Source organism: Schizosaccharomyces pombe (assembly GCF_000002945.2).
Source record: "Schizosaccharomyces pombe strain 972h- genome assembly, chromosome: II".
Taxonomy (NCBI): domain Eukaryota; kingdom Fungi; phylum Ascomycota; class Schizosaccharomycetes; order Schizosaccharomycetales; family Schizosaccharomycetaceae; genus Schizosaccharomyces; species Schizosaccharomyces pombe.
The window spans coordinates 145,440-172,417 of record NC_003423.3 but is presented as its reverse complement, the minus strand read 5'-3'; the positions used below and the strand labels follow the sequence as shown (position 1 = coordinate 172,417).

Sequence of the window (26,978 nt, the reverse complement as noted above, 5' to 3'; positions counted from 1 at the left end):
TTATGTCCATAATCATTTCCTCAGTAGTACTCGAAATGTCTTTGAATTAAATTGACCTTTTTTGGAAATTCGATGGACTAGCTATTAACGCTATCTAACATAGCAAACTCATCATCTAAGCATATTGAATTAATATCATATGAATTTAACCAGCTATGTGTTTATTAAAGCTTCATGAGATGAATATTACATTTGATTGATCGAAAAGCCTTTGTTTTTGTCTCATTTTTATCGTTTTTTAATTAAGTGAATTTTTCAAAATGCAAATGAAACCCCGACAAGATAAAAAGAATCAGGAAATCTTTAGAATATCGTAAGTAATTATAGCATCCAATATCTAATTGAATGCGTAGTTGCCAGAGATGTCGTCAAAGAAAAGTATGAGAATCACGTACTGAATCTTTAGCTAATAGAATTGTTCTGTAGATCAAATGTGATCGTCTGCATCCTTGCTTTCAATGCGTGAAAAGTAATTCGCAATGCTTTTATCCAGAGGATCCGATAAGAAGGTAATTATAAACTTTTTTTAAATTTTTGCAGCAACTGACATAGAAGACGCGCCCCTAAGGAGTACGTTGAAGCATTGGAACGACAAATTGCATTTTTCGAAGCATTTGTTAAAAAGCTTGCAAAAGTTGGAAGCGATGAGCAGTCTCTTATGATACAGGATATGAATAACAAAATTGTCAATGAAGGAAACGAATATGACCAAACACCCGATATTAGTGCTCGCAAACGTCGAAAACATTTTCGTATGCTTCCACAAAACAATTTTCGATATTTTCAATTTTACGGAACAACGAATGTGATATCTGCTTCGAATTTAACTACTACAAGTGAAATACCGACATTTAAATTTCCAATCTTCTCGAAAAGAAAATATAATGACACCGAAAATCTTTATGAGCAACCTTTTCATTTGGAATTTGATACCTGTCAAGAGCTATTATCACTTTTCTTTTTAAAGCAATATCATAATTTCATGTTTGTATTTAGAGATTATTTCATTCGAGATTTTGAACTTGGAGGAGGACCTTACTATTCACAGTGGTTGCTTTTTGCTATTTGTTCCATTGGAGCTATGATTAGTCCAGACGATGATTTAAAAAATCTTTCCAATACATTGGCAAATATAGCTGAAAAATGGGTACTTGATGAAGGATTGAATTCACCTGATATTACAACTCTTCAGACCTTGCTGGTTTTGGGTATACGGGAAATAGGACGTGGATTGACTTTTAAGGGTTGGCTCTTTTCTGGAATGGCATTTAGGCTCGTGTATGATATGGGTCTTCATTTGGATCCTGATCATTGGGATCATTCTGAAGAATCTAGAATTGACCGCGAAGTTAGACGCCGCTGCTTTTGGGGTTGTTTTACTTTGGATAAACTAATAAGCCTTTGCTATGGTAGACCACCTGGATTGTATCTCAAACAGACAGATGTGAGGAATACCACGCAACTTCCGTATATATCAGAGCTTGATGAGCCTTTTGAAATTTTCAACAAGAAGAGTGAATTATTCGCAGCCGTTTCTGCAGGAGAAGATCGACGGGGCTTGGTACAGTTTTGGTTAAATCAAGTTGAACTTTGTAAAATTATCCATCGAATGCTTACCGAGGTATTCGAGGATCGAACATCTTCTGTCCTTGAGGCTTCGATTAATAATATCCACACTGAGCTTCAAAAGTGGATTGCTGATATCCCAATGGAACTTCAGTGGAACACTCGATCTCAAAAGGAGACAAGTTCAACTGTATTACTACTTCATATGCTTTACCATAGTGTTATCATTATTTTAAACAGGCCTAGTGATGACAATTACTTAAAACTGGATAACACGGAGCGTTATACTTTTGAAATATGTTGGAAATCGGCAAAAACCATAGTCCAGCTATTAAAGATTTATTTCAAAAAATACGATGCTGATTGTTTGCCGATGACTTTTATCCATATTGCTACCAGTGCCGCAAGAATAATCCTCGTAAAATTAAACGAAAACATACCCGAGGATGGTGATGTTTGTAACATATACCTTGAAATAATTACAAATGCGCTTGATGTCTGTGCAAACGTTTGGCCTTTAGCATCACAAGCAAGTCGGGCTATTTTAAACGCCTACAAATCGTGTGCTACTTCGCCCAAAGAAAATAATGAAGATAGTTTACCGCTGCAAAGATCACCTTCACTGGACGATGTTTCCAGATTTGATAGTTTGGATTACATATTTTCTCCCAATGTAAAATATTAATTATGATAAATTAAACTATATATTATCTATTATTGGAAATTAACAAACTATAAAACATAAACAAAATCTAAGGCATCACAGCCGTCTCTCTCTTTCTTCTCGTCTACTCGTTCACCATTTAAAATCTCCTGCTTAATCTTGTTTTGACGTTGCAAATAGAACCTCATGGCGGTTGCGGTAAGAGTACCTACAACTGTGCATCCCAAGGCAAACCCATGGCCCAGTTTATAAGGGGATGATCTATAAACCTGACCAGCAATTACACCAGCCAAGTTACCAATAGTTTGGTTGCATCCAAGTGCAGTTGCTCGGCGATAATGTGGCGCCATATTGTTGTTAATCCAAGTAATGTTTAAGGCAACAGTGGGGTATAAGGGAAGTGCAATCAGATACGTAGCAACATAATTTGCTGCTGAATTAGTCGTGGCTAGCAAAATGATAAAACCAGCTAATCCGAAGAAATTCATTCCTATAATGAACCAACCTCTGATATTCGTTCTATCACTAAGAAGACAAATAACGTAAACAGAAATACCTCCTAGTGCGTAAACTGGTACGCTCATATATTGTGCTGCCAATGAACTGTATCCCAGTTCCAATTTAAGGATTGAAGGTAAAAATGTACTAATACCATAAAGAACAAGATCTTGACAAAATTGGATAACACAGCTCATATACATCTTAGGATCTTTGAAAGCCTTTCGGAATTGTGTCCAATCGAAGTTCGGGCTACCCATGTACTTTTGTCTTTGTTCAGCTCTAATTTTCATCAATTCCTTTTCTCTTGGATTCAGGAACCGTGCAGTCGATGGATCATCTGGTAAACAGAACAATATCCATAGAGCAGAGATAGCAGAAATAAGTCCTTCAATGATGTACAACCAACCCCAGTTTGGAAGTCCGGATGATTTTGGAATCTTGGTTAAACCAGTAGCAATTAAACCACCAAATGCACCAGAAAAGCAAGAACACACATACAAATATGCCAAACGCTTACCTTGCTCTTCTCTTTTATACGTCATAGAAATGTATAAACTGAGACATGGGAAGAAGCCTCCTTCACAGATACCAAGTAGAAGACGTGTCAATACCAAAGACCAGTAGTGTCTCACAAAACAAGTAAATATAGTGACTAATGACCATCCTATGATCATTGCTGATAAGTAATAATGGGGACCGAATTTTTTAACCAGCAATACTGAAGGAGTTTCAGCAGTAATGTAAGTTGCGTAAAATACTGATACCGCAGCACTGTACTGATACGCTTGTAACTTTAAATCTTCCTTGAGACCAACAACAGCAGCATTACCAATATTAGCTCTATCCAAGAACGAAAGAAAATATAGAACAGAAAACATAGGCATCAGATACCAATCCAACTTTCTGACAAGTTTGGCTTCCTCCTTCTTTTCGATGGTAATGTCATCAAAGGTACCCTCGGAGATGTCAACGCTAGTTGATTTTGATATTACTTTCTCTTCTTCCATAGTCGACATTATAATAAATATACAAGAGTGAATTGGTTAACAAAAAGAATCATTCATGGTATTTATAATTTTGGTTTACAGGCAAAATGTCGCTGATGATCAACAAACTAAGATCGATAAGGAAAATTAAGGAGATAGATAAGGGGTAAATGAGGGCTCTCTCAAAAGTCGCATCTTAAATGGCTTATGGTGTGCATCTAATAACATTAGATTAAGTTATGGAATGATGATAGCAAGTTGAAAACGGAGCAAACACTCCGAAATATGCTCTAAATATTGTATATAAAATTTGAAATCAAAAGTCGTACTGCAGCACACAACATCGACAAAAATGACAACAGACATGGATTTAGAGCAACTTGAGTACGAGAAAGAAGTAGAGGAGATTGAGAAATGGTGGGCAACCCCAAAGCAATCCCAAATTAAGAGACCGTACACTGCATCAACAGTAGCAGTATTGAGTGAAGTGACTAAAGCATATTACCCTTCTTCACAACAGGCATTAAAGCTGTATGATTTGCTACGTGAGCATCGAAATAAAGGTACAGCTACCTTGACATACGGCGTTGTTGACCCGGTACTTGCTTCTCAGGCATCAAAAGCAGGATTAGAAACAATTTTCGTTTCTGGGTGTCTTTGTGGACTATCTAGTGTGGATGAGCCTGGCATGGATCATGCCGATTATCCATGGGACACCGTACCTAAAGCTGTTGACAGGATCTTTCGAAGCCAAAACTGGCATGCAAGACGGCAAAAGCAATTTCACCTTATGAAGCCTGCAGAGGAGAGAAAGCAGTTGCCAAAATATGATTATCTATTACCCATTATCGCTGATGGAGATATGGGATTTGGCAGTGTAACATCCACTATGAAAATGACAAAGAGATTTGTAGAGAGTGGTGTTGCTATGATTCACTTAGATGATTTGGCTATAGGTCTTAAACGCTTCACGGTGGGTCAGGGAAGAACTGTAGTCCCTACTTCAGAATATCTTCGTCGACTTACTGCGGTCAGACTTCAATTTGATATTATGAAAGCAGAAACTATGCTATTGTGTCGTTGTGATACTGACCACGCTGAGTTCATTACTTCAGTCGTAGATCCCCGCGACCATGCCTATGTCTTGGGAGCGACCACTAAGATAGAATCATTAATTAAAGCACTAAAGGATGCAGAAAGTACCGGTGTAAGCATGAAGAAAGCAAGGGAGAACTGGATTGAGCGAGCGAAATTGATGACTTTTGATGAAGCCGTTAAGTCCACAGCTACCCCTAAAGAATATGAGAATTATATATCTGCCATTTCGAAGAAACCATTCCATAGCATTTCAGAAAGACAAGAATTGGCAGAAAAGTACCTTTCCAATGAGGTATTCTTTGACTGGGAGCTCCCAAGAAGCTCAGACGGTCAGTATTTTTTCAAGCCAACTGTCCAAACGGTTATTGAACGAGCAATTGCTGCAGCACCATTAGGAGAAATGACTTGGGCAAGAATGGACTATCCAAAATGGCAGGACATTAAAGCTTTTCATGAAGGTGTGCGTGCTGTATATCCGGACCGTATGTTTGCTTTTGGTTTTACAGGCAATTACGATTTTAAGGCCGCTGGCTTTTCTGAAGAACAACTTCGTAATCTTACTAGCGACATGGCGAAATTAGGAGTTTGCTGGCAAGTCCAGCCCTACTTTACTTGCCAGGTATTAAATAAAGCATCAGTTGATTACAGTAATATTTGGAAGAAAGATGGAATTTTTGGTTACGTTAAAACAGTTCAGGAACCAGCACTTAAAGAAGATGTGGATGGTTTTGAGAACGAATGGTGCGGAACTTACTTTGCCGATAAACTGTTGAGCGCAGCTGGCTCCAGCGACAAGACAATTCCATACTAGCACCACTTAAGGTTACTGTGGTTGTAACATTTGTCACTATTAAGAATACAATAGATTATAAGAAACTGGACTAATAATTTGATAACAAGATACCAATATTTCCCATGTCCAGTACAGACCCATTTAGCCATCATATTCAGCAATCAGTTATTGAACAACCTTATTAAAAAGCATCGAGCTCTTCTACTAAATGCTCAATTGATTCTATGATAAGAATTTACATAAATAAAACTGGGCTCCTCTGTACAGTCCTTATGAGACGTTAAAGTCATACTGAAGCATAAAAGTTTCAATATATTAAAAACTGAAAGATCGATATGATTAACAAACCGATTATGAACATTATTTATAGTTTATAATATGTATTGTATTTACACTTGACACAAAATGTTTGATTTACATAATCCGCTATGTCAGATGTCAAACGACTAGCTAGCTATCTGGTGTTCCCTTGGTCGTTTTAATCATATGTTGCTTTAATTAGAAGCATAGAAATCTGACTGTATTAAGTTTTAAAGCTATTTAAGCTGCTTACACCTCAAAATATATCCGTTTAGTGTTTACTAAAGAAATCAGTACTGAAACCGGTTCTACAGCTGGGGCTACAAAGCTAAGTCATGTTTACCTAATTATATAGGTGTTAATTGAATACTTTAAACACTAGTCAATAATAGATGAATTGCTATAGACAACGAAATACTCATTCGGTTCAGCGCTTTAATGTCGATATGTGTTACCATTTATTCATTTTTAAGAATATCATTTTTCGGATTATGAGGTATTATAGTCTTTGTAAATCCACGACTCGCTAAAACGTCGCAATGTTCATACAAGTTACTTGGAGTATTGATTGCCCTTTTTCTTAATATAGTGGCATATTAAAAGCTAGGCAATTTTTTTCGATATTAACATATCCTTGCATATCAATGTACTATTACAGATTGATTAATTTCGCATTTCTACTTTAGGTCGTTTTCACCAACTGTATGGATGCCTACATCCGTGATGCTCTTATTTAAACGACACTTATGCAACAAGGTCTTCGACTTCTAAATCCACGCTCAGGCACTGGATCGCTAGACCATTCAAAAACTATGTTGGGGATTAAGTAAAGATGAAAGAAGTTTACATTTCTAGTACTCTAATATTACTAATCAAAAAGCAAGATATGTCTTCCAAAAAGTACTGAATTTTATAATTAGAAATGAAAATTGAGCACTTATTTGTGGGCATACACAGTCAAAATATTATTCAGGTTGTTAATATTTTCACCGATTGAAATAAGTCGTAAAAAATGTTCCGCCATTTTTAGAATTCATTTGTGATAGCCTCTAAGGATACCGAAAGTTAACATAGCGTTAAACATTCCCAGCATTTTGATGTTATCAGTACTTAAACAAGGTTCTTAAGCCGCGTTAATCCCGTTGACCAATCAAAAGGCTTCTATATCAAATATTTATTTTGACACCATGCCTCCGTTTTCAGTGTCCTACTAATTGCAGTTTTCAACTTCTTTCTTTCTATTTTGTTCTTTGCAACTTCATCTTTTTACAATAGGAACCAGAAGCACTTTTTATCAAGGAATTATTCAATCACTACCTCTACACTATCGTTAAACTTTTATCTTTGTCTAATGTGGAGTATATTCGAAGCTCGTCCTAAAGAAGCCCATTCAGTGAATAAAATTGGATGGCTACGCGCATCAGTGCTAGGTGCCAATGATGGAATTTTGTCACTTTCGGGTTTATTAGTAGGTGTTGTTGCAGCTAATGCTGATATAAAAGTTATTCTCATTACTGGCGTCGCCGGTTTAATGTCTGGTGCTCTATCAATGGCGGTAGGAGAATATGTATCTGTGAGTTCACAGGCAGATTTAGAGGATGCCGATTTGCAACTTGAACGAAGAGAGATGGACGCTGATTGGGATGCAGAAGTGGATGAGTTAGCCGCTATTTATAGAGGGCGAGGGTTAGATGAAGAGCTATCACGTACTGTTGCCGTTCAATTGATGGAATATAATGCTCTGGAAGCCCATGCTAGAGATGAGTTGGGCATAAATATTCACACAACAGCGAAACCTACTTTGGCAGCACTATCTTCAGCAGCTTCCTTCTCAGTTGGTGGTATATTTCCTCTTTTGACATCTCTTATTACTCCTTTAGAATATCTATCGCTTGTTCTTCCAATTGCTACAATGTTTTTTCTTGGTATGTTAGGGTTTGTGGGTGCTCACATTGGAGGTGCCAAAAGAGTGCGTGCAATACTGCGAGCTGTGGTCTTGGGTCTGTTAGCTATGGCAGCCACGGCACTCGTTGGCAGGCTACTTGAGATTCATGCTTTATCCTTGCAGTACGCAATATAGCTTTCATTCATGGACAAATCGTTTATTCATATCGTTCATTGAAAATTTTTTTTGCTACACTTACAACAATTGTCTTCTAAAATATAAAAGATGCATTGAAATGCCTGTTAATTTAAGCTAATTTTTTACGGAAATAATTTTTAATACATGCCAAACGTCTAAAGAGGGGAAGCATCTAGAATCAAGTTGTTGCTACTAATTCATGATCAAATTAAGCTTGGCTTCTCCATTATTATCTCAAAGTAAAGTCTTATTGATGAAGACATAGGATGAAGCAATTATTGGTTCACCAGCTTGTACCTAACGATGAATGAAGTACTTGGAATAATATCAGTAGCATTGCTGTGTGCTATAAATGGTCTAAAACCTAATAGAATAATGAAAGAAATTAATTGGCATTTATTGAATTCGTGTTGGACTATAGAGGATCATGTGAAAATAAACTTGATGAGCTTCAGTTACCCTCATTTCGTCTTGCAGTCTAACATCAGGACTTTTAAAATTGAAATTAGAAATCTTTATAATACTTTTTTTTAGAGGAAATTGATTTTACTGCGAGACTGTGATGGTGAAAGGTGATGGATCGATGATATTTAAAACATTAAAGATGAACTTGATTTCTCTATTCATTAACAAAATAAAACAAAAACACATCTTCATATGATTTTATGTGAGTTGAAATGTTTAGGACTCTGACTTTTTACAGAACAGTATTAGTTAATAACTTTTTTAAACCATTGACATCCACAAGGTCGGAAAATTGTCAAATTAGTATTTCTATGCGTGGATGGAATATGCAATATAGTAACCGAATTTGCACGCAAAAAAGTTAGCATGTTAGATGGCGTTAGGATACGTAATACATTTCCTTTGGTGACAGTATAGCGCATGTCCAGAGGGTTTAGTAGCTTAGCTTAAGAACTCCTGAACACTTTTGTTGGGAAAGTAGTCATTAACGGGATTCTAGACGCCGAATTAATTAAAAGATTCAAGTAGCTAGAAGATTGTTTCATGAAAATTCAATGAGGCTGAACTTCTGAGCGTGGTTTCGTTCCTCATTCAAGGTGAGAAAATAACCTAAATCATGGAGTTGACGGGCTTCGGTTAGTTTTTCTCGGTTCGATATGACACCGAATACCTTCTAAGTTGGTAAGATCGGTTAGCTTTTCCTTTTTTTAAATTCCTCGCAGTGAATGCGTGCTGAGTATTTCGGGTGTAGCAACCATGCCAAAGTGGTAAAGTACACAATAAACCGATCATAGGAATCATATTAATTATTTTCTCTATTATTTATGCAGGGTGTTTTCACTTTTTAAGTACAACAAAAGGAGTTTTTAAAGTATCAATAAACTTATAGTTCTTTCGTATTAACAGCATCCGATGAAGGCAGAAAACCTTAGTAGTTTATGAAAACAGCTACGAGATGGATACCATGAGATGAGTATTACCGCAATTGAATAGTTTATTCTGTTCGAGAAGTATTGAAGGTACTGACCGGAAAAAAAAAGCAAGGGGAAAAAGTTTAGTTTCTGTTGATTTTCATAAGCAGGAAGCATCAAAAATACAGTCCAACGACTCGCCAAACATTTCATCTAATTGTTTTAGTATTTTTTCTCCAAGTAATGCTTGCTTGCACATGACTTTAGCTCATCAGATAAAAAATAGACTGTCAGAGGAACACCCCGCTTCCAGCCGCTTCCGCTATACACTAAATACAGTGTTGAACAAAATGAACTTTGTAAACGCGTGAATCTACGCCACTGCAAAAGTGCAAGGGGTGGCTTCCAGAGGTTACAGAGGGGAGGCTTTGTACAAGTTCTTTGTTAAATTTTTTTTTTCAAGCTGACAACATTTGAGAAGAATGCGTCTTTTTTGCTAAAATGTGTTATTGCGATCATGTTTGTCCAAAATGTTGCAACAACAGAGGTGCAAATTTGGTTGATCTGATAACGCATCAAGATAATCAGATATGACACAAATAGCAAAGTGGACAATCGAATGCGATATTAATAAGGCTGCGCTTTTAACAACATTTTCAACGAATTTCAACTAAGAAACAAATAGACATACGAAAGTAGGGAAACTCGGATTTTGGGGAACGAGTACTAATAGTTTCTGAAAATTCAGTTTAATTTTTTGCTAACTGCAAACCCAAAGGATTGGATATCTCATTCCGGTCCACTTACATTACACCCTTTTCTAATTATTATTAATAATTTTTAATATATACAATTTTGAACAAGAAGAATCTCCATACATTTATACATTTGAAGGATGGCGATAAATTCGAGCGACAAATGGACCGTCATTGCAATATGCTTAATTCTTGGGATATTACTTGCATTTATATTGATGTTTTGGCTTGAGCGTTTTCGGGTCATAATAAAATCAAATGCACACAAACATGACCCATCAGATAAGAGGCAAATATGGCTCGAGAAATATTATCTTTTTGTTCGACAGATTTATACGTATCTTGTCACTCACAAAGTAATATTGACTTTAATTGCTGTTCCTGTCGTCTTCGCCATCTCAATACCATTTATTGGCATGCAAACTCCCGCAAGCTCTCACGGAAAGCAAACAACACAAGTAAGTACTGGTAATTGGAGCAAAAATGCAGTGGCCGCTCGGTTAGGATTTTTGGCATGTGGCCTCTATGTAACTTCCTACTTTTTTAGCATAAAAAACAATCCTTTTGCTTTATTGCTCATTTCGTCTCACGAAAAAATGAATTATGTGCATCGTCGTCTTTCTCAATATGCAATTATGATCGGTGCTATTCACGGCTTTGCATACATTGGTCTTGCAGCGCAAGGTAAAAGGGCACTTCTTACTGCAAGAGTCACCATTATCGGTTATGTTATTTTAGGGTTAATGGTAATTATGATCGTAAGCAGCTTGCCATTTTTCCGTCGAAGATTTTACGAATGGTTTTTTGTTTTGCACCATATGTGCAGCATTGGCTTTTTAATTACTATTTGGCTCCACCATCGAAGGTGTGTGGTTTACATGAAGGTCTGTGTTGCCGTGTACGTGTTTGATCGTGGCTGCAGAATGCTAAGAAGCTTTTTAAATCGTTCCAAATTCGATGTTGTTTTGGTGGAAGACGATCTCATCTATATGAAAGGGCCTCGTCCAAAAAAATCTTTCTTTGGATTACCTTGGGGTGCTGGAAACCATATGTATATTAATATTCCCTCTTTAAGTTATTGGCAAATACATCCATTCACGATTGCGAGCGTTCCTTCCGATGATTTTATCGAACTATTTGTCGCAGTAAGGGCTGGTTTCACAAAGCGATTAGCCAAGAAGGTCTCTTCCAAAAGTTTGAGTGATGTCTCCGACATCAATATTAGTGATGAGAAGATAGAAAAAAATGGAGACGTTGGAATTGAAGTGATGGAAAGACATTCGTTATCACAGGAAGACTTAGTCTTCGAAAGTTCGGCTGCCAAAGTATCGGTACTAATGGATGGCCCTTACGGCCCAGTCTCAAACCCATACAAAGATTATTCTTACCTCTTTTTGTTTGCTGGAGGTGTTGGAGTTTCGTATATCTTACCGATTATTTTGGATACTATAAAAAAGCAAAGCAGAACCGTTCATATAACTTTTGTTTGGTCTGCTCGTTCTTCGGCTTTATTGAACATCGTGCATAAGTCACTTTGTGAAGCTGTTCGTTACACAGAAATGAATATCAACATATTCTGCCATTTGACTAACAGCTACCCTGTCGAGGAAGTCTCTTCTCTAAACTCTCAAAGTGCTAGAAATTACAGTTTGCAATACCTAAATGGAAGGCCTGATGTAAATGATTATTTTAAAGATTTTCTGCATGCAACTGGTACTCAAACAGCCGCTCTTGCATCATGCGGCTCGGATAAGCTTCTGAGACATCTTAAAAGCTGTGTCAATACACACTCACCTTCCACTGTCGATCTTTATCAACACTATGAAGAAATTTGAAAAATTTAATGAACCTCAAAACTCTCTTTTAACGGTGACAAATTACTGAAAGTGTACAAAATATTTTCCGATTATTTAGATACTAAGTTGCTTGTAAAACAATCAATACTTCCATAGAATCGTAAAATTCCATCTAATTTTCGCTTTACATTTAGAAAAGCATACATTAATTAATTTGATGGTTTAAGTTACGAAACTGTATTGTCTTTATCTAACGGTAGCTTATGTTGATCCAAACTTTGGTAAGAAAATCATACAATCAAGTTAACTCGAAAAAACGAAGTCTTCTTGAATCCAAAAGAAACCTCAAGACTATTTTTCTCTTTTTTTTAATTTAAAAGATTAGAAGATTAAGTCTGGTCCAATATATTAACATAGAGAAATAATGAGCTTGTATACGAAAATTATGACGAAGTGAATATAAATAATCGTCCTTAGTTACAAATTAGCTTAAAAGAAATTTCCAAAAGCAAACGGAGTCTATGTGTAAACATGGTAGGTACATTGTAATAATTTGCAAATAACTGGTTCTCTACTTGGTTGTTTTAAAATCATGGGTGATTTAGTATTCACTCCGAAGTCTGGAAGTACTCTTCCTTACCTAATTGCAGTATTTTCGTTTCAGTAATGCTTACAGTTGAGTGAAAATCAGGTGTCTCTTTAATTCAAATTAAATTATCTCTTGTTGTTTATGCGTAAGTTTTTGTTTTCTGAGCAAAAACATTTACTTTTTGCTGCTACGGAAAACAATACTCAGTTGTGACTCACTAGCTTCTAACAAATTGTGCGATGCATTGAAGGTAAAGAGACAACCCCAACGTCAAGGGAAACCATAACGTCCTCAGAGCACTACAATATTTAATGAACATCAACAATAAGTAATATTAATCCTTATTTTGCAAACTTTCAATCATTTCTTATAATTTTTTATTTCATTAGCTGAACAAGCGAAATATTAACAGTAAAGACGTAGAACTAAAACTATTAATTTCACTTCCGCATTCGTGGAAATTTTGAAACTTCTCGAAACGGTATTATATGTCCACTGGCATATTCATAAATGAAAGGCTAACTATCCTCATGAAACTAGTCACTTCCAAATCATATTTAAAAATGTTAATTTATGCTTTAAGGTTTTCTTTGCAAGCAAAGTATTACTTTATAATGTAAGTGAGAACAAAGACCATGAAAAATAAAATGCAATAACGCTATATAAATTTTGATGACACGGATTATACCCAAGTCGGGTGTGATTCTTCTGACACGTTTGACCTCCTAGGAAAAACCGATCTGGAGTGTGCGCCAGCAGATGCAAAGGATTCTGAAGAAGCGCTGCTATCGTCATTATCCGCACCATCTGCATTTTCGATAAAACGTTCTTCTTGACCGCGGTATCCTTTTGACTTCTCTCTTTCTCGCTTTTCTTCTTCTTTACTGAAGTGTATACGACGAGATTCAATTTGTCTCACGTACTTATAGGAATCCCATGGCTTAATGTCAGACTCGTATAATTCATTAACTTCTTCCAAGGTAAGGCCTTTAGTTTCTTTGGCCATCAAAAATATTTGAAACGCAGAAGTCATATTGATACAAGCATAAATATATCCAAGTTTGAACCCAATAGAATTTGAGATGAAAGGAGTGAAGAATGAAACCATAAAGTTGCCCAGCCAATTACCCGATGTGGCTACAGCAGCACATTTGCTACGATACCGTATTGGAAAGGTTTCGCCGACAATAACCCAGCCCATTGGGCCCCAAGAACAGCAGTAAGAGAAAAGAAACAAACAAGAAAACACAATCATTACAGCTCCTGCTCTGTGATCACTAGTACCATTCTTATATATGAGCTTTCGATCGCCTACAGCGGCATATATAAAGAAGCATATCGATTGGAAAGCAGCTCCAAAAATTAGTGGGTTACGACGTCCTAAGTTATCAATTGTGTATAAAGCACCAAACGTTGTACCAAAATTAATAGCACCTAAAATAACGGCTGGTAAGAATATATCCGTCATACCAGTTCCCTTGAAAACTTGTGTAGCATAATAAAAGTAATAGTTATTACCAATCAATTCTCTCAGTAACATAGTAAGGAATCCCAAGACAGTACGATAGCGAACTTCTTTTCCAAAAACCTCAGGCCATCTTGCCTTACCTCCAGCCATTTCCATTTCAATATCACTCTTAATGGTATTAAAATTGGTTTGAATGATTTCACTCTCAGGATCTAGTTCAGCAGTTTGACACATGATTCGAAGAGCCTCTTCATCTCTTCCCTTATAGATGAGGTAACGCGGTGATTCAGGTAAAAACAGTACACCCACCATCAAAAAGATACCCCAAAGTATGTTAATGCCAAAGGAAGTTCTCCAGGACGCTGTTTTACGAAGTTTATGAGTTCCCATATTGATACAAGCAGCGATTAAAGTACCGCAAGTTTGAAATAGTTGATAGGTCGAAACAACTGCACCACGAATTTGCGGAGGAGCAACTTCAGATTGGTATCCAGGACTCAACACCGACAAAGCACCAATAGTTAAACCTGTAAATAACTTACCAACCATAATCTGAACCCAAGAAGGAACAGCAGTTACCAAAAGAATTTGACCAATAATGTAACAACCGCTAAAGAAGGCAATGGAGTATTTTTTGCCAATGGCTTCAGTAAATGGAGAGGAAAGCATAGCACCAAATAAGCAACCAGCGTTAACGGTTCCTGTCAACAGTGCTTGTCGCCAGGCTGAGTAACTATAAGAGTTCGTGATAGGATTATACCGGTCAGCAAAACGAGATTGAAAATCACGCATTCCCAAGATACCACTAATGGAACCGGTATCAGCACCTCCTAGCCATCCGGCCATAGAAATGAAGACCACGAGGACAGATGTAAGTGTTCTTCCCATAATAGAATAGAAAAATAATTAACAAATTTTGCAGATGATATAAATTTTTAAGGGTGTATCGACAAAAAAAGGAGCAAATTAAGATACAAATGTTTGGCAAGGAAACGCAGATTTATAAGAAGGAAAACTTGCCTGAAAAATAAGGTATGCTTAGTACAAGAAACAAAAAGATTTTAAAAGAATTCGTGATTGCAAACACGACTTGACAAATGAAAGGAGGGCCAAAAAATGTGTAAAGTGAAAGTATGTAATTTGGTAAAAAAACGAGAATTCCAAGTAATTTGAATGGGGATTAAAAGTTCAGATTTAATATTCGTAAAAAGATAACGAATTCATCAACAACGATCCAAACTAGAGATAAATAAAAATACAGATGCACACAGAATTCAAATGACTAGTAGAAATTTGGGTTCGCTCGTCCGTGTAACTAGATGTATGTATAGATTTTTTTTTTTAAATTTTTTCGGGCTTATAGTGTTTGTTGAATTTGAAATGTAAGACACTGTCAAAAAGTAGTCCAACTTCAGTTTGAAGAGATATTTAAAGCAAGCATAGAAGAAATGAAATATTCATAAGAAGGATTCCGCTTTAATATAACAGCTATTTTAGCGTTCGTCTACTATAGTTACTGACGTAAAAAGGTTGCGCGCTGTGGAGTTAAGGCATCAATAATGCAACCCTTCAAACTTAGTTGTAACGGGTCATCGCATTTGTCAAATGGACATTTAGTAATCGGTGGAAATTTGACCAACAATAAACTTTTCTGTGCTGCAACAAAACAGCAAATCTACACTGCTGAACCAGCTAATCACCATAATAATACCGGTTTTGATCAACGTGCAAGGCTTCGCTCGGCATAGAGAAAGCAACTACTATGGCATGTTTCCATGTTGGGCTGCAAAACTTACTATTCTAGTGCAGATATAATGAGAGTAAACAGGGTAAACACAACAAAGACTTTTCCGCGGGGACGATCTCCGTACGCAGTTAGAGTTCGGATCTTTAAGCCTAGAAGGTCCCCCGCTTTTGGTTCCACGTTTGCGCATCCAATCGCATGAAGATCGATGCTGGTCCCATGCAACCGCTAAACTTATTTAAAATAGGATGCGGGGGAACAAGAAGCTGGAAGATGTTTAAGCATTTCTCATAGCGATGAGACATGTAAATGACGTTTTCAAAAAGTGGGGTGGGTAAAGAACGTAAATGAGGGGTGAAATGGCGGGGAAAGTACTGTGAACCAACGAATCACGTTCGTTTCTCAGGCACGTTACAGAAGCAGTTGGTTGGCAAATTAGAGGTTACAGTAAACGATAAAAACTAGTGTGGTACATCGCACTTCTTATAGCAATGTTACTGAGCCCTATTGAAAAAAATACGGAATGCGGTATTCGAGTATCCAAGTTCATAGCAAATTCACCCATGCACATATATACAAAGATATCCAGACAAAGTTATGCATAGATTTGTATATAGATTTATATATCAATGTATGTGTGAATTTGTATACATAAACATCAACTAATATACATGGGTGTTATATGTTAAGCATCATTATGCAACTTGTATTCGTTCCATCAAATACAAAGATTTATGAATACTGACGCTGTTGGTTTTCTTCCAAAATTTTATGCTTAGGCTGTAACAAAATGCTTCTTGTACGAACTATATGTACTTAATAGTAAAACTCTTAGCATTATTAGTTTTAGCTATTTGAAATTTAATGTGAGGGTATAGTGCGGAGAAGATCGGGGTTTCAAGCTATGCTGCAGTACAAAGGTGTGGTGAGCAAGTGGATCAGTAAGGCGGACAAAGAAATCTAAAATCAGTATATAGCCAAATTTGCTATTAATTCATTAATTGTTGCACAAGCGGGGACCAGTACCTGTTTTCCAACAATTTAAATATACGTAATGAACAGAACAAATATGCATTTTTTAGAATTTTATTGAATTTATATTGACTAAGCTAGGCGTTTTTGGGTTTTATTCTATTTTCTATTAATCTAAGGTTTTTTTTTTGTGAGTTTTCATGATGGTGTAAAAGAAAGCTTTTCAAGCATCAATCTGATGAAAGGTTCTGAAATATACATATATACACCGTATGCATCTTAATCATTATTAACGAATGGCTCCGCTTTATGTGTTCCATTGCTAAGCCTTGGTCGTAAACGGCTTAAAGTCTGAAAATGACATGACATATATATGTATATATATATGACAGTAATAATATAACATGCTCTGGAGGAAAAAAAATTTAGAGCTTTAACAAGACTGCTTGATAAGGATTCAATGTGACAGGAGAAGTCATACAAATAAAGTCCTTATAGTTGTCAAGTAGAATTTCATAGGAAGTCAGGTTCAAAGGACAGTCATAAGAAACTTTATTACCCGTGAAATTCAAAAGAATGATGAGTTTATAAGTCGATGATTCACGAACAAATGCAACAATCGATGGATCCTCTTCAGATATCAATTCAAACGATCCATACACAACAGCATCCTTCAATTCTTTACGAAGCTCCAATGCCTTTGACCAAAATGTGTAAGGACTTTCAGGGTCATTAACTTGATTGGCAGCATTCCATTCTTTGTAGTCATTAGTCACTCTCATCCACGGTTTTACTCCAGCCTTTGTGAAACCACCGTTGGGTGAGCTATCCCAATGCATTGGTGTGCGACCGTTGTCACGAGCACGTTTGTTAACAATGTCCATAGTCTTCTCAATTTCTTCCTGACTAGGATTGCCACTCATAAAAAGTTTCCAGAAGTTCTGCGTTTCAACATCAAGGTATTCATCAATCGGCCAATCTCGTGGGATATTGGCAAGAGCAAGTTCCTGACCCTGGAATACAAATGGGGTACCACTTTGGAATATGATAAAAAGAGCCATCAATTTGGAGCTATATGCTCTATACTTGGGAGAATCAGAAAGATATCGTGAAACAGTTCTCGTTTGGTCGTGATTTTCAATAAAGGAAGCATTCCAACCACCACCGGAAAGTAGTGCAGACTGCCATTTTTTTAATGACTTTTTCAAATCAGAAAGCTCCCAACTTCCTTCAATATACTTATGCTGATTAGGATCGAGATCAAGGTCCACAAAATCAAACTGAAATATCATCGTCAGTTCTCTACGATCAGCACCAACGACATGCAGGATTTCGTTCGTATCCAAAACGTAAGGCATTTCCCCTACAGAAAAAGCGTCATACTCTGTAAGAATATTGCCTATCCCATTAAGATACTCGTGAATTCTGGGACCATTGGCGTAATATTGATAGGCTAGTTGATATTCGTACCTGTCATCAGTAATTGGAGCATCTAGAAACCTTTGGTCTTTGCTGATCATGTTAATAGCATCAAGTCGAAACCCATCTACTCCTCTATCAAGCCAGAAACGTAGAATATCGTGTACCGCTTCCCTAACTTTTGGGGTTTCCCAATTAAGATCGGGTTGCCCTACGGACCAAAGATGTAGGTAGTATTCTTGCGTAGCTTCGTCCCATTCCCACGCCGAAGTATCGAAATAGCTTCTCCAATTATTTGGGGGTAAGCGTTCGCCTTTTTCATTGTACCTAGCTGGTTTCCAAAAGTACCAATCTCGCTTCGGATTTGTTTTAGAAGATCTGGACTCCTTAAACCACTCATGTTGATCAGAAGTGTGGTTTAACACCAAGTCCATAACTAACTTCATGTCCCTTTCGTGTAGAGCTTTCATTAGCCTGTCCAAATCCTCTAAAGTTCCATATCGAGAGTCAATTTGTTTGTAATCAGAAACATCATAACCCATGTCTTTTAGAGGAGATGGGTAAATAGGACAAAGCCAAATAGACTCTACATTTAGAGCTTTCAGATAATCCACTTTGGAAATGATTCCTTCTAAATCACCAAAGCCATCACCGTTTGAATCTTTGAAAGAGGCAGGATATATTTGATATACTGAAGTCTCTCTCCACCAATTCGGTTTGATTTTTTCGCTTGGCACAACTTTCATAATGCGTGCGTTTCTCTTTTGCTCAACTTGGAAACCTGAAGTATAAACAACGAATTCTGTAAGTTCACGAATGACCCAACTTGCAACCAACTGAAGTAATATCTTTCATACCGCTATAAATGGATGGAAACACTTCTTGGTTTACAAGGGAATATTAATGTAAAAAATTTCTATTTATCAAAAGAAATTGGGGAGTTATCTGAAATTTAAAATCATTATATTTACATTTTGTAATCAATTTATTTCTTCGAGATCTCCGAAAGACTCGGTTCTTTTTATTATCTGTAGTGACCATTAGAGTCCCCAACATGGTCTTCTCCCGGACCTAAGTGCATTTTTAACAAAAGGACCAAACTGATTCCTTAATTGGACTAACGAAATACAACAAAATCTTCTGATCTTTCATTAATGTGTAAATACTGGAGCATTACTAATACCTTGTCTTAATGTCAATGCCAATTTTACCGCGGGTAGTCCCGAGTAGATTCAGCAATAGATATGTCGGATATTTATGATATGTTTAGATAGTGATTTCTAATTAGGTAACAGAGCATTTTCTCAAAAGTTGGTTTATCAACGATCATTTTGAATCTCGGATAAGAACTGTGTCTTTTTGGTTTATAAAATGGAGTGGTAATTACTCCATAAATATACTGTTTGAGAAAGTGGAGCTAGTAGCATTGTTATCATCTTTGAAGATTCCTGTTTAAAGGTGATAATAAAATCCAATATCAGTACGAAGAATTGAAGAACTTTTTTGGTAGTCTACAAGTGAGCAATAAAAGCACTGTACAAATCTGTACCAATTTGCTGTAATGAAAATAATAATTGATACAGATCCAGGTCAAGATGATGCCATAACTGCTCTACTGGCTATTGCTAGCCCAGAAATTGAGCTGTTGGGTGTGACAACAGTTGCTGGAAATGTTCCTGTATCCATGACCACAAGAAATGCGCTTCAAATGTTGGATTTAGCAGGACGCCCGGACATTCCAGTATATGCCGGATCAAACAAGCCTCTGCTACGGGCTCCAATTACAGCTACTCATGTTCATGGTGCTAGTGGTTTTGAAGGGGCAGTTCTTCCTCCTCCCTCTAGAAAAGAGAACGAAGGACATGCTGTCGATTTCATCATTGATACACTACGGAACAATGAACCTGGAACCATCACAATTTGTACCATTGGCCCTTTAACTAATATTGCTTTAGCATTAAATAAAGCACCCGAGGTCATACAGCGTGCTAAACAAATTGTAATGATGGCAGGTGCTTTTTCAGAAGTTGGCAACATTACACCTGCTGCGGAGTTTAACATATACGTGGATCCTCATGCGGCACAGATGGTTCTTTCTTCTGGAATACCTATCGTTATGATGCCGTTGGATATAACACATCAATTGCATACAAGCGCCAAACGAATTGCACGCATGGAAGCTTTGCCAAATAGAGTTGGTCCTGTAGTAGCTGCTTGGTTACGTATGGAAAAAGCATACGAAGCTAAAAAATACGGGACTGATGGAGGGCCTCTTCATGATCCCAATACCGTTATGTGGCTTTTACGCCCAGACATCTATTCTGGTAGAAAGGTTAATGTGCAAATAGAAACACAAAGTGAACTAACTATGGGTATGAGCGTTGTGGATTGGTGGCAGGTTGGTCTTTTACCAGCTAATGTGACATTTTTAAGGACAGTTGATGATGATGAGTTTTACGAAGTTTTGATAGAAAGACTTGGACGTCTTCCTTAGTATGCGATAGTAAATAGATATGCTTTCATTTTTGTTAATTCATTCGTTTAGAATGCTTATACTATTCATGTAAACGCTAATTAAAAGCTATAATTCCCGTTCAGCCTATATTAATTTTGAATTTTGAAATTTTCATAACCTACCGCTACTTATATTGTTAATGAATCTTAAATGCGTAGAATGTTTAATTCTTTTCCTAGCCGTCCGTTAATGATTAAAAGATTGCATAAAGATAAAAAGGACCGTTGTTCAAACAGGTAGAAAACTTGTATTGTCGTACATGCAGCAGCTTATCCACACCGTAAAATTATTTTTGTATAAGTTTCGGCAATGGTACTAATCAAATTTAGTTTTTCAACGGTACTTATACACAGGGTCAGTTAATGAAGAATAATTTGCAAAAAATGATATATTCAGGTAATTACTTTATTAATTATAATTTATATAATTGCATTTATAAAAATAAAAATAAGATTAAAAATAAAAAAATCTAGTTTTGTCCTGCCTCTTTTGAAGCTACAATAATGCATATTATTAAATTTTATTGACATCTACGATTTATTTGGTTATTTTTAAAAAATGTAATTAGCAGCGAATATGAAACTTGAAACTTAAAACAAAATCTTTATTTTCAACTCTTACGTTACTTTTCATTTTAGCATGTATTTTTATTTTGCTATAAATGTATAAATTAAATTGTCACTCAATAGTGAAAATTAATTCGCAGTCTCAGTTATACTGCAGAATACTCGAAAAATAAAATAGCTTCTTACTTTTATTAGTCAAACTAAAACAAATTTATTGATTTACGAAGCTTTTCGGAAAACCGCTATAAAAGCACAAACAAAATAATTGAATATCTCAGTCAGTAACAGCGTCAATGAGTTTAAATTGAAATGTTGTTGTCTGATAAAAGATTTTCAAAAAATTATGACGCTAATTATTATTTAATGAATTTATTTATAATTAAAACTCTGATTTTTCAGCTAAATTGGGTGCTGACATAGGGGATGGACAAGGTGCAAAACAACGTTGTATCAACTTCGCACTGCAATCGACATACCAATCGACATACGATAAGTTATGAATTCTTTTTAGAAGTTTCTATAGTATTGGAGAGAAGGAATAATTAACTGTCATTTTAACTTGTCAACATAAGGATTTCAAACTCTAACGTTTATGCTTACTCTATTTCGGCTACCAAATATCGTAATTAGTAAGACACATAATTTTTAAAGGGCTCAAAACTATGTAGAAAATGAATTTATTAAATATTAAATAAATTGCAACTTAATAGAGAGAAATTAAAAAAATAGAATGTGAAATATACAAAACAAGCAGAATAATAAAATATAACATCGAAACACAAAAGGACTTCAATTCCTTAATAATCAATGTAGTACCAAAACTTATCTTTACCAGACAAAGTAGAAGGGTCAACCAACTCTGCATTTGACTTCGGTGGATACACAGCTTCTTCAAGCAGTGTCTCTTTAGCGGGGAAAACAAGATTTAAACCCCAATAAATCAAGAAGGCAGTCATAAAGGAATAGAAGTATCCGATATAATAAAGATGTATAACACCATCAGGCATTGTGATACTAGGATTAATACTCATTGCCATTCCAGGAATTAATGGGACACAAGCACATAAGAAGGCTATAAGAGCTCTCCAATTTAATCCTAGTTTATTGTACCGATAAATTCCTGAAGGGTTATAGAATTCATCAATGTCGTATTTATGGTGATTCTTAAACTTGTCAGCAACAAAAATACCAGCAGCTGGACCAAGGAAAATACTTAAAGAACCCAAGAAGGCCAAAAATGCAGTACCATTTTGTAAAATCTTCCAGGGAACAATAGCCCATGCACCGATAATAATAACAATCACTTGTGCTCTTCTAATATCAAGATATCTGGGGAAAAAGTATAAAAGATCGTTAGCCGCTGCAACAGTGTTGTCCGAAATATTTTGTGCAATCATTGATACCAAATAAGTGAGACCCATAAAAAATGCTGCAGCTCTTCCTCCACGAGAAGTCCAATTATTCGCAATTTGAAGAGGATCCCACATAGCAGTTCCATACATGATTTTTGAAGCAACACCCGATACTATACCAATTGGAGCGGAAACAGCGGCAACCAAGGGAAGAATAAGCATTTGGACATAGGGTGTCTTTGGATGTTTTACATACCTCGTGAAATCATTAACATTCACAGCCAAGGTAGAGAAACCGGCAACAGAGGAATTTAGTGCACACATGAATACCCATGACCATGACCTTCCTGACACAGTGGCTGGTTGATCCCATACCACATGGCTACCCACATTACAGAGTAAAAAAATTAACATTGCAAAACATGCTATGTAAGTAGAAATAGATTTAATCAAAAAGAAACGTTGAAGGTATTCTGGTCTAATTAAATGGAAAGGAAAAGAAATGACCCAATATACAAAATAAGAAATCAAGAAATCAGAGGTGATTCCAGCATCTGCTGGCAAACGATTTTTGTATGATCGGAAAGATTTAAAAATAGCATATAATATCGTTTGAACACATTCAGCACCCGTATAAACATTGGTACCGTAATAAAACAAACCAGCGATAAAACGTAGCAAGATGATTAGTGTATTAAAGTAGTAACCGAAGGAAGCTCTAGATTGAACTGCAAAAGGAATATGATAATGTGAACCGAATAAACCGTTTAATGTCATAGGCATGGCAATGAAAACATTGCCTGCAATTAAAGCAGCAAGGGCCTGCTTTGGTGATAAACCCATTTCCATGTATGAAGTTCCTGTTCTGAATGCACTGGCACTAATACCATTACAACTCCATAAATAAATAATATCCAACGCTGAGTAGTGGCGTCTGTCCGGAGGAGTAGGACGCAAATCAATATTTTCTTTCTCAGGTCCCGAAGAAAGTTCCAACTTTTTCAAGAAGGAAGCAAAACGACCTTTAACTGGGACATCGACTGAGGAGCTTTCTCCAAAGCCAACGTCTAGGTTTTTCTCACTGATTCCAATATCAAACTTTTCATCGCTTTTTGGGTCTTCCATTTTCAAACTTGGAGTACTTGGCTTAGAGCTTTGAGTTTTGAAAAGGGAACGACAATTAATATACAAATCAGTGAGAAAACCTTTCAGTTTTATGGTATCGGATTTCGTTGTATGTTGCACTTTGATAACCCTGAAAGGCTGTGGCAGCCAAAAAACGGAGAAAACCTGGAAATTCCGCGGTTACTATAACTCGCAGGAATAAAGAAGAGAGATAAACTTTTTTCTACAAAGTCGATTCCAAAAACAAACTAATTGGACACAATTAAATCTGAGCTGTTTGTTTTTGCCAAATCGTTCTTTGTACTCGACAGAAATTTTAAAAATATCAAAACAAAAGATTGTTACTATCAATGATGCTTTTGTAAAGAAAAAATTTTCAGAGGTAAAGGTCTTTTTCCCCACTTGTTTTACAAGTTGGTTATTTTGAAGAAAAGTTGTACCATAAACGATTATTATATGTGCAAATTTGAGGTATATCGGGTCTAAAATTTTACATAAGATGTTTTGTTCATGTACTAAAATTTTGTCATGAAAAATTTCGACACATGTGTGACTTCGCCGATGTGTGGGACCGGCGTCCCCCAAATTGAAAAGATAAGGATCGTAGACCTCACATTCATTAAAGCATCTGAGTATAAATCGCTTAAGAGGTGAGCTGGTGCCACACACTATCTATTAAAGACTTAACTGTGACTAGTAGAGATAGACTCTAGAGTATTTTAGTTGCATGACTGCTTTACAGAGTTCGCTATTTAATATTCTGCAGCATTTTATATATCTAAGAAAGCTAATTTTATCAACTGAATGTGTTCGTAATAGAGAAGTTTACCTAAGCTAATAAAAATTCTAGAAGCCATTCTGAATAAGTATATTCAGTTCGTTATTTCTGATTTGCTCTTCGGTTGTCCCATATTAATTTCACCTCTTTGCCTTCTATCGTTTAGTACACCCGTTTTACCACACTACAAAATGTTATCGACACATACTGATGTGTGAGTATCTTGGCGCATAAAAAGAGATAACGCATTCGAACAATTTTCGTTTACTGGTATTTCTGGGTAATCGGTATGCAATTGAAATTTACATAATGAAGATAAAGTAATGTACTATCTGTATAATAATTTGGAATTAATTGCTTACACGTATGTGATTTGTACATGAACTTTTGCTTTCATAATGATTGACTATCGTATGCAGTTCGCCTTACTCGACTTTTATTTCTTCAATTTGTGCACCATTGTTTAAACAAACGAAACAAATAATAAATAGCGAGAAGTAAGGACATTACTGCAACTGCTATTAATTTAGTTTTCTCGCCAAGTATATTGGCGAAATACTCTAAAACATGTAAGTACAATTCACAATAGAAATCGGGAGTCAATTAACATTTGTAAAGTAGACGCACATTGAAGAAGGAAAATGTGATTGATCAAATCGTGAGCATTAAAACTTGATCAAGTAGATAACTAATGGAGAATTCTGCATTGCTGATAGATGCTTATCTTTAATAACCGCGTAACCGTTTTCTTTTAAAATCGTTTCAATCTTCTTAGTGTTGGAAAAATTTTCAAATGCCCTTATCCTACGATTCATTTTCTTGAAACCTTTAAAAAATTAAGTATCATGTTATTAATACACTGTCGGTATAAACATTGAGCACAAGAAGCAGCTTGCCCTTAAGGATATGTCTATATCCAGACTTGAAAGTATGTTTAGAATGCTGCACACATCAAGCTGAAACTCATATGGGCGCTCCCAATGTCCACTTTGAGCAAATCTCTCTAAGAAAGGGGTTTCAAAACATAAAGGGGCTAGCTGGTTGTAGTGTTGATCAAAGCTATGAAAAGTTTAAGCCTAAATAGCGAATGTACCAAGTGTCATATCAATTATTATTTCAACGAATTCTTTTCAAATAAGCATAAGCTTTTCGTCAGTATTTCTTACCTTAACATACGAAATGAGAAACTGAATTAAAATACAGGCCAAAAAGTTGTGAAAATAAAAGCCGACGAATAAAGATGATAACTAACTGACTTTGGAATATACAAAGAACTTCAGCAAGTGGAATTTTGGGCAAACAAAAAAATACTTGTCATCGATTATTGCACACAAACATATGAAATTTGAATTTACAGTTGCATGTAATTACTTAAATCTTGGTATTGCATTTTTTTTTTAAAAACTGAAAGAAGAAATGGTGAAAGCATCAATTACCAAGTAGTTTTCAAGTGTTTATTTTTAGCCCACTGAAATAATTGCAACAAAATGTATAGAAGTTGGACATTCCCATCGCAAGTAAATCCACAGTCAAATTGGCTGCAAGTTATAATGGTGTTTCTAATTTTAAAAGTTTCAACCAAGCTGGTTCTTCCCCGTGTTTGAGTTGATAGAACCAATGTTTACGCTGCTTTTATCAGTAACCTTGGGATGTCCGAGGCCAGAACATATTCAAAAATACGCAAAGCGACCAGCAAATGCCTCATTTGAAAGCTGGAGACACATCCGCGCTAGTCTCGCTAAATGAATCAGAAACACACAATCGGGGCAGATGGCCGCTTCACCTCGGAAGCTAAATGCATTCTTATCAGAAAATAAAGGATGGAAATAACAATCAATAATTGCAAGTTGATGAGAATGTATAAGCTATATACTCGTAAGATAAGGGGGGGGAACAAGCGAGGGCCGATTGTAAGCAGCGGAAACAAGCGTTAGCAGATATCTCGGAAGCATAAGTAATGAAAAGATACTTTATAAATACTGACTGATGCTAGCTGGTGACATTAAAAAAAAACCGACTACAGCAATGGGCCAAAAGCAATGCAAGAAGAGCGATTGATCTAGTTGCTAAAATTATATAATATGCAATTCATGCTTCTTTGTGTTTTATGTTGCGAAGTTTTCATATATTGTGTGGAATCTTCTCATATTAATGTCTAATATAAAGCCTGACACCTCAACCCTCAAATCAAAGACATGCAACATTTATTTACAACATCCACGGGTGCTAAAGAAAAATATCATGAAATCCTAATTTATACAGACAAAAATAGCTTAAGAGAATTGATAAAAAAAAATTCATTTGTAGATTATCTAAAATAGGTTTATAATTCTAAAAAGCATAATTCTTAACAATCAGAACAATGAGTACGTACTGTTTTCTGCGACAACAGTTTCACTTCATCTTGATTACACGAATCATGTCTTCTACCAATTGTTTCATAATCTGATTATATGTATGTTAATAATAGCTGTGTTCAAGTGTTAGTGCGATGAAAAAAAATCCAAATACCGACTGTCAGCAGCAATTTGT

The 26,978-nt window shown here is 36.1% G+C and overlaps 9 protein-coding genes and 14 long non-coding RNA genes across 23 annotated transcripts; 13 read left to right on the top strand and 10 right to left on the bottom strand.

Annotated features, from left to right (window-relative positions):
- Nucleotides 1–151: 151 nt before the first annotated feature.
- On the top strand, nucleotides 152–2,251 carry cha4 (transcription factor Cha4; the record flags this gene model as incomplete). The annotated part of the gene is made up of 4 exons (NM_001020975.3): nucleotides 152–313; nucleotides 354–378; nucleotides 427–509; nucleotides 556–2,251. The coding sequence occupies exons 1-4, from the start codon at nucleotides 261–263 to the stop codon at nucleotides 2,249–2,251; spliced, it is 1,857 nt and encodes a 618-aa protein (NP_595069.1). The 5' UTR covers nucleotides 152–260.
- On the bottom strand, nucleotides 187–685 carry SPOM_SPNCRNA.4595. Its single transcript, NR_193954.1, has one exon. It is a non-coding gene; the product is annotated as a non-coding RNA (long non-coding RNA).
- A 26-nt stretch (nucleotides 2,252–2,277) lies between the features above and the next one.
- On the bottom strand, nucleotides 2,278–3,772 carry SPOM_SPBC1683.12 (nicotinic acid plasma membrane transporter). Its single transcript, NM_001020974.3, has one exon. It carries the CDS (start codon nucleotides 3,745–3,747, stop codon nucleotides 2,299–2,301), a length of 1,449 nt encoding a protein of 482 aa, NP_595068.1. The 5' UTR covers nucleotides 3,748–3,772; the 3' UTR covers nucleotides 2,278–2,298.
- Nucleotides 3,773–4,049: 277 nt separating this feature from the next.
- Nucleotides 4,050–5,868, top strand: icl1 (isocitrate lyase). Its single transcript, NM_001020973.3, has one exon. It carries the CDS (start codon nucleotides 4,070–4,072, stop codon nucleotides 5,624–5,626), a length of 1,557 nt encoding a protein of 518 aa, NP_595067.1. The 5' UTR covers nucleotides 4,050–4,069; the 3' UTR covers nucleotides 5,627–5,868.
- A 186-nt stretch (nucleotides 5,869–6,054) lies between these two features.
- SPOM_SPNCRNA.4594 lies at nucleotides 6,055–8,067 on the bottom strand. Its single transcript, NR_193953.1, has one exon. It is a non-coding gene; the product is annotated as a non-coding RNA (long non-coding RNA).
- Nucleotides 7,113–8,884, top strand: pcl1 (Fe(2+) transporter Pcl1). The gene has a single exon (NM_001020972.3). The coding sequence runs from the start codon at nucleotides 7,260–7,262 to the stop codon at nucleotides 7,986–7,988; it is 729 nt and encodes a 242-aa protein (NP_595066.1). The 5' UTR covers nucleotides 7,113–7,259; the 3' UTR covers nucleotides 7,989–8,884.
- SPOM_SPNCRNA.100 lies at nucleotides 8,527–8,729 on the bottom strand. Its single transcript, NR_149838.1, has one exon. It is a non-coding gene; the product is annotated as a non-coding RNA (long non-coding RNA).
- Nucleotides 8,885–10,025: 1,141 nt separating the features above from the next.
- frp1 (Fe(3+)-chelate reductase Frp1) lies at nucleotides 10,026–12,061 on the top strand. Its single transcript, NM_001020971.3, has one exon. The coding sequence runs from the start codon at nucleotides 10,263–10,265 to the stop codon at nucleotides 11,955–11,957; it is 1,695 nt and encodes a 564-aa protein (NP_595065.1). The 5' UTR covers nucleotides 10,026–10,262; the 3' UTR covers nucleotides 11,958–12,061.
- A 232-nt stretch (nucleotides 12,062–12,293) lies between these two features.
- Nucleotides 12,294–12,525, top strand: SPOM_SPNCRNA.4593. Its single transcript, NR_193952.1, has one exon. It is a non-coding gene; the product is annotated as a non-coding RNA (long non-coding RNA).
- Nucleotides 12,526–12,847: 322 nt separating this feature from the next.
- ght4 (hexose transporter Ght4) lies at nucleotides 12,848–16,646 on the bottom strand. Its single transcript, NM_001020970.3, has one exon. The coding sequence runs from the start codon at nucleotides 14,861–14,863 to the stop codon at nucleotides 13,190–13,192; it is 1,674 nt and encodes a 557-aa protein (NP_595064.1). The 5' UTR covers nucleotides 14,864–16,646; the 3' UTR covers nucleotides 12,848–13,189.
- Nucleotides 14,102–15,056, top strand: SPOM_SPNCRNA.1319. Its single transcript, NR_150191.1, has one exon. It is a non-coding gene; the product is annotated as a non-coding RNA (long non-coding RNA).
- On the bottom strand, nucleotides 15,415–16,164 carry SPOM_SPNCRNA.298. The gene has a single exon (NR_150710.1). It is a non-coding gene; the product is annotated as a non-coding RNA (long non-coding RNA).
- SPOM_SPNCRNA.1318 lies at nucleotides 15,776–17,897 on the top strand. Its single transcript, NR_150190.1, has one exon. It is a non-coding gene; the product is annotated as a non-coding RNA (long non-coding RNA).
- Nucleotides 16,788–19,507, bottom strand: mal1 (maltase alpha-glucosidase Mal1). The gene has a single exon (NM_001020969.3). The coding sequence runs from the start codon at nucleotides 18,854–18,856 to the stop codon at nucleotides 17,117–17,119; it is 1,740 nt and encodes a 579-aa protein (NP_595063.1). The 5' UTR covers nucleotides 18,857–19,507; the 3' UTR covers nucleotides 16,788–17,116.
- SPOM_SPNCRNA.1317 lies at nucleotides 17,902–18,266 on the top strand. The gene has a single exon (NR_150189.1). It is a non-coding gene; the product is annotated as a non-coding RNA (long non-coding RNA).
- Nucleotides 19,507–20,629, top strand: urh1 (uridine ribohydrolase). The gene has a single exon (NM_001020968.3). It carries the CDS (start codon nucleotides 19,672–19,674, stop codon nucleotides 20,602–20,604), a length of 933 nt encoding a protein of 310 aa, NP_595062.1. The 5' UTR covers nucleotides 19,507–19,671; the 3' UTR covers nucleotides 20,605–20,629.
- A 21-nt stretch (nucleotides 20,630–20,650) lies between these two features.
- On the top strand, nucleotides 20,651–20,978 carry SPOM_SPNCRNA.4592. Its single transcript, NR_193951.1, has one exon. It is a non-coding gene; the product is annotated as a non-coding RNA (long non-coding RNA).
- A 590-nt stretch (nucleotides 20,979–21,568) lies between these two features.
- SPOM_SPNCRNA.4591 lies at nucleotides 21,569–21,848 on the top strand. Its single transcript, NR_193950.1, has one exon. It is a non-coding gene; the product is annotated as a non-coding RNA (long non-coding RNA).
- On the bottom strand, nucleotides 21,844–24,180 carry thi7 (transporter Thi7). The gene has a single exon (NM_001020967.3). It carries the CDS (start codon nucleotides 23,666–23,668, stop codon nucleotides 21,989–21,991), a length of 1,680 nt encoding a protein of 559 aa, NP_595061.1. The 5' UTR covers nucleotides 23,669–24,180; the 3' UTR covers nucleotides 21,844–21,988.
- On the top strand, nucleotides 22,585–22,929 carry SPOM_SPNCRNA.4590. Its single transcript, NR_193949.1, has one exon. It is a non-coding gene; the product is annotated as a non-coding RNA (long non-coding RNA).
- Nucleotides 23,611–26,717, top strand: SPOM_SPNCRNA.1316. The gene has a single exon (NR_150188.1). It is a non-coding gene; the product is annotated as a non-coding RNA (long non-coding RNA).
- Nucleotides 24,525–25,808, bottom strand: SPOM_SPNCRNA.4589. The gene has a single exon (NR_193948.1). It is a non-coding gene; the product is annotated as a non-coding RNA (long non-coding RNA).
- SPOM_SPNCRNA.4588 lies at nucleotides 25,926–26,286 on the bottom strand. Its single transcript, NR_193947.1, has one exon. It is a non-coding gene; the product is annotated as a non-coding RNA (long non-coding RNA).
- Nucleotides 26,718–26,978: the final 261 nt, after the last annotated feature.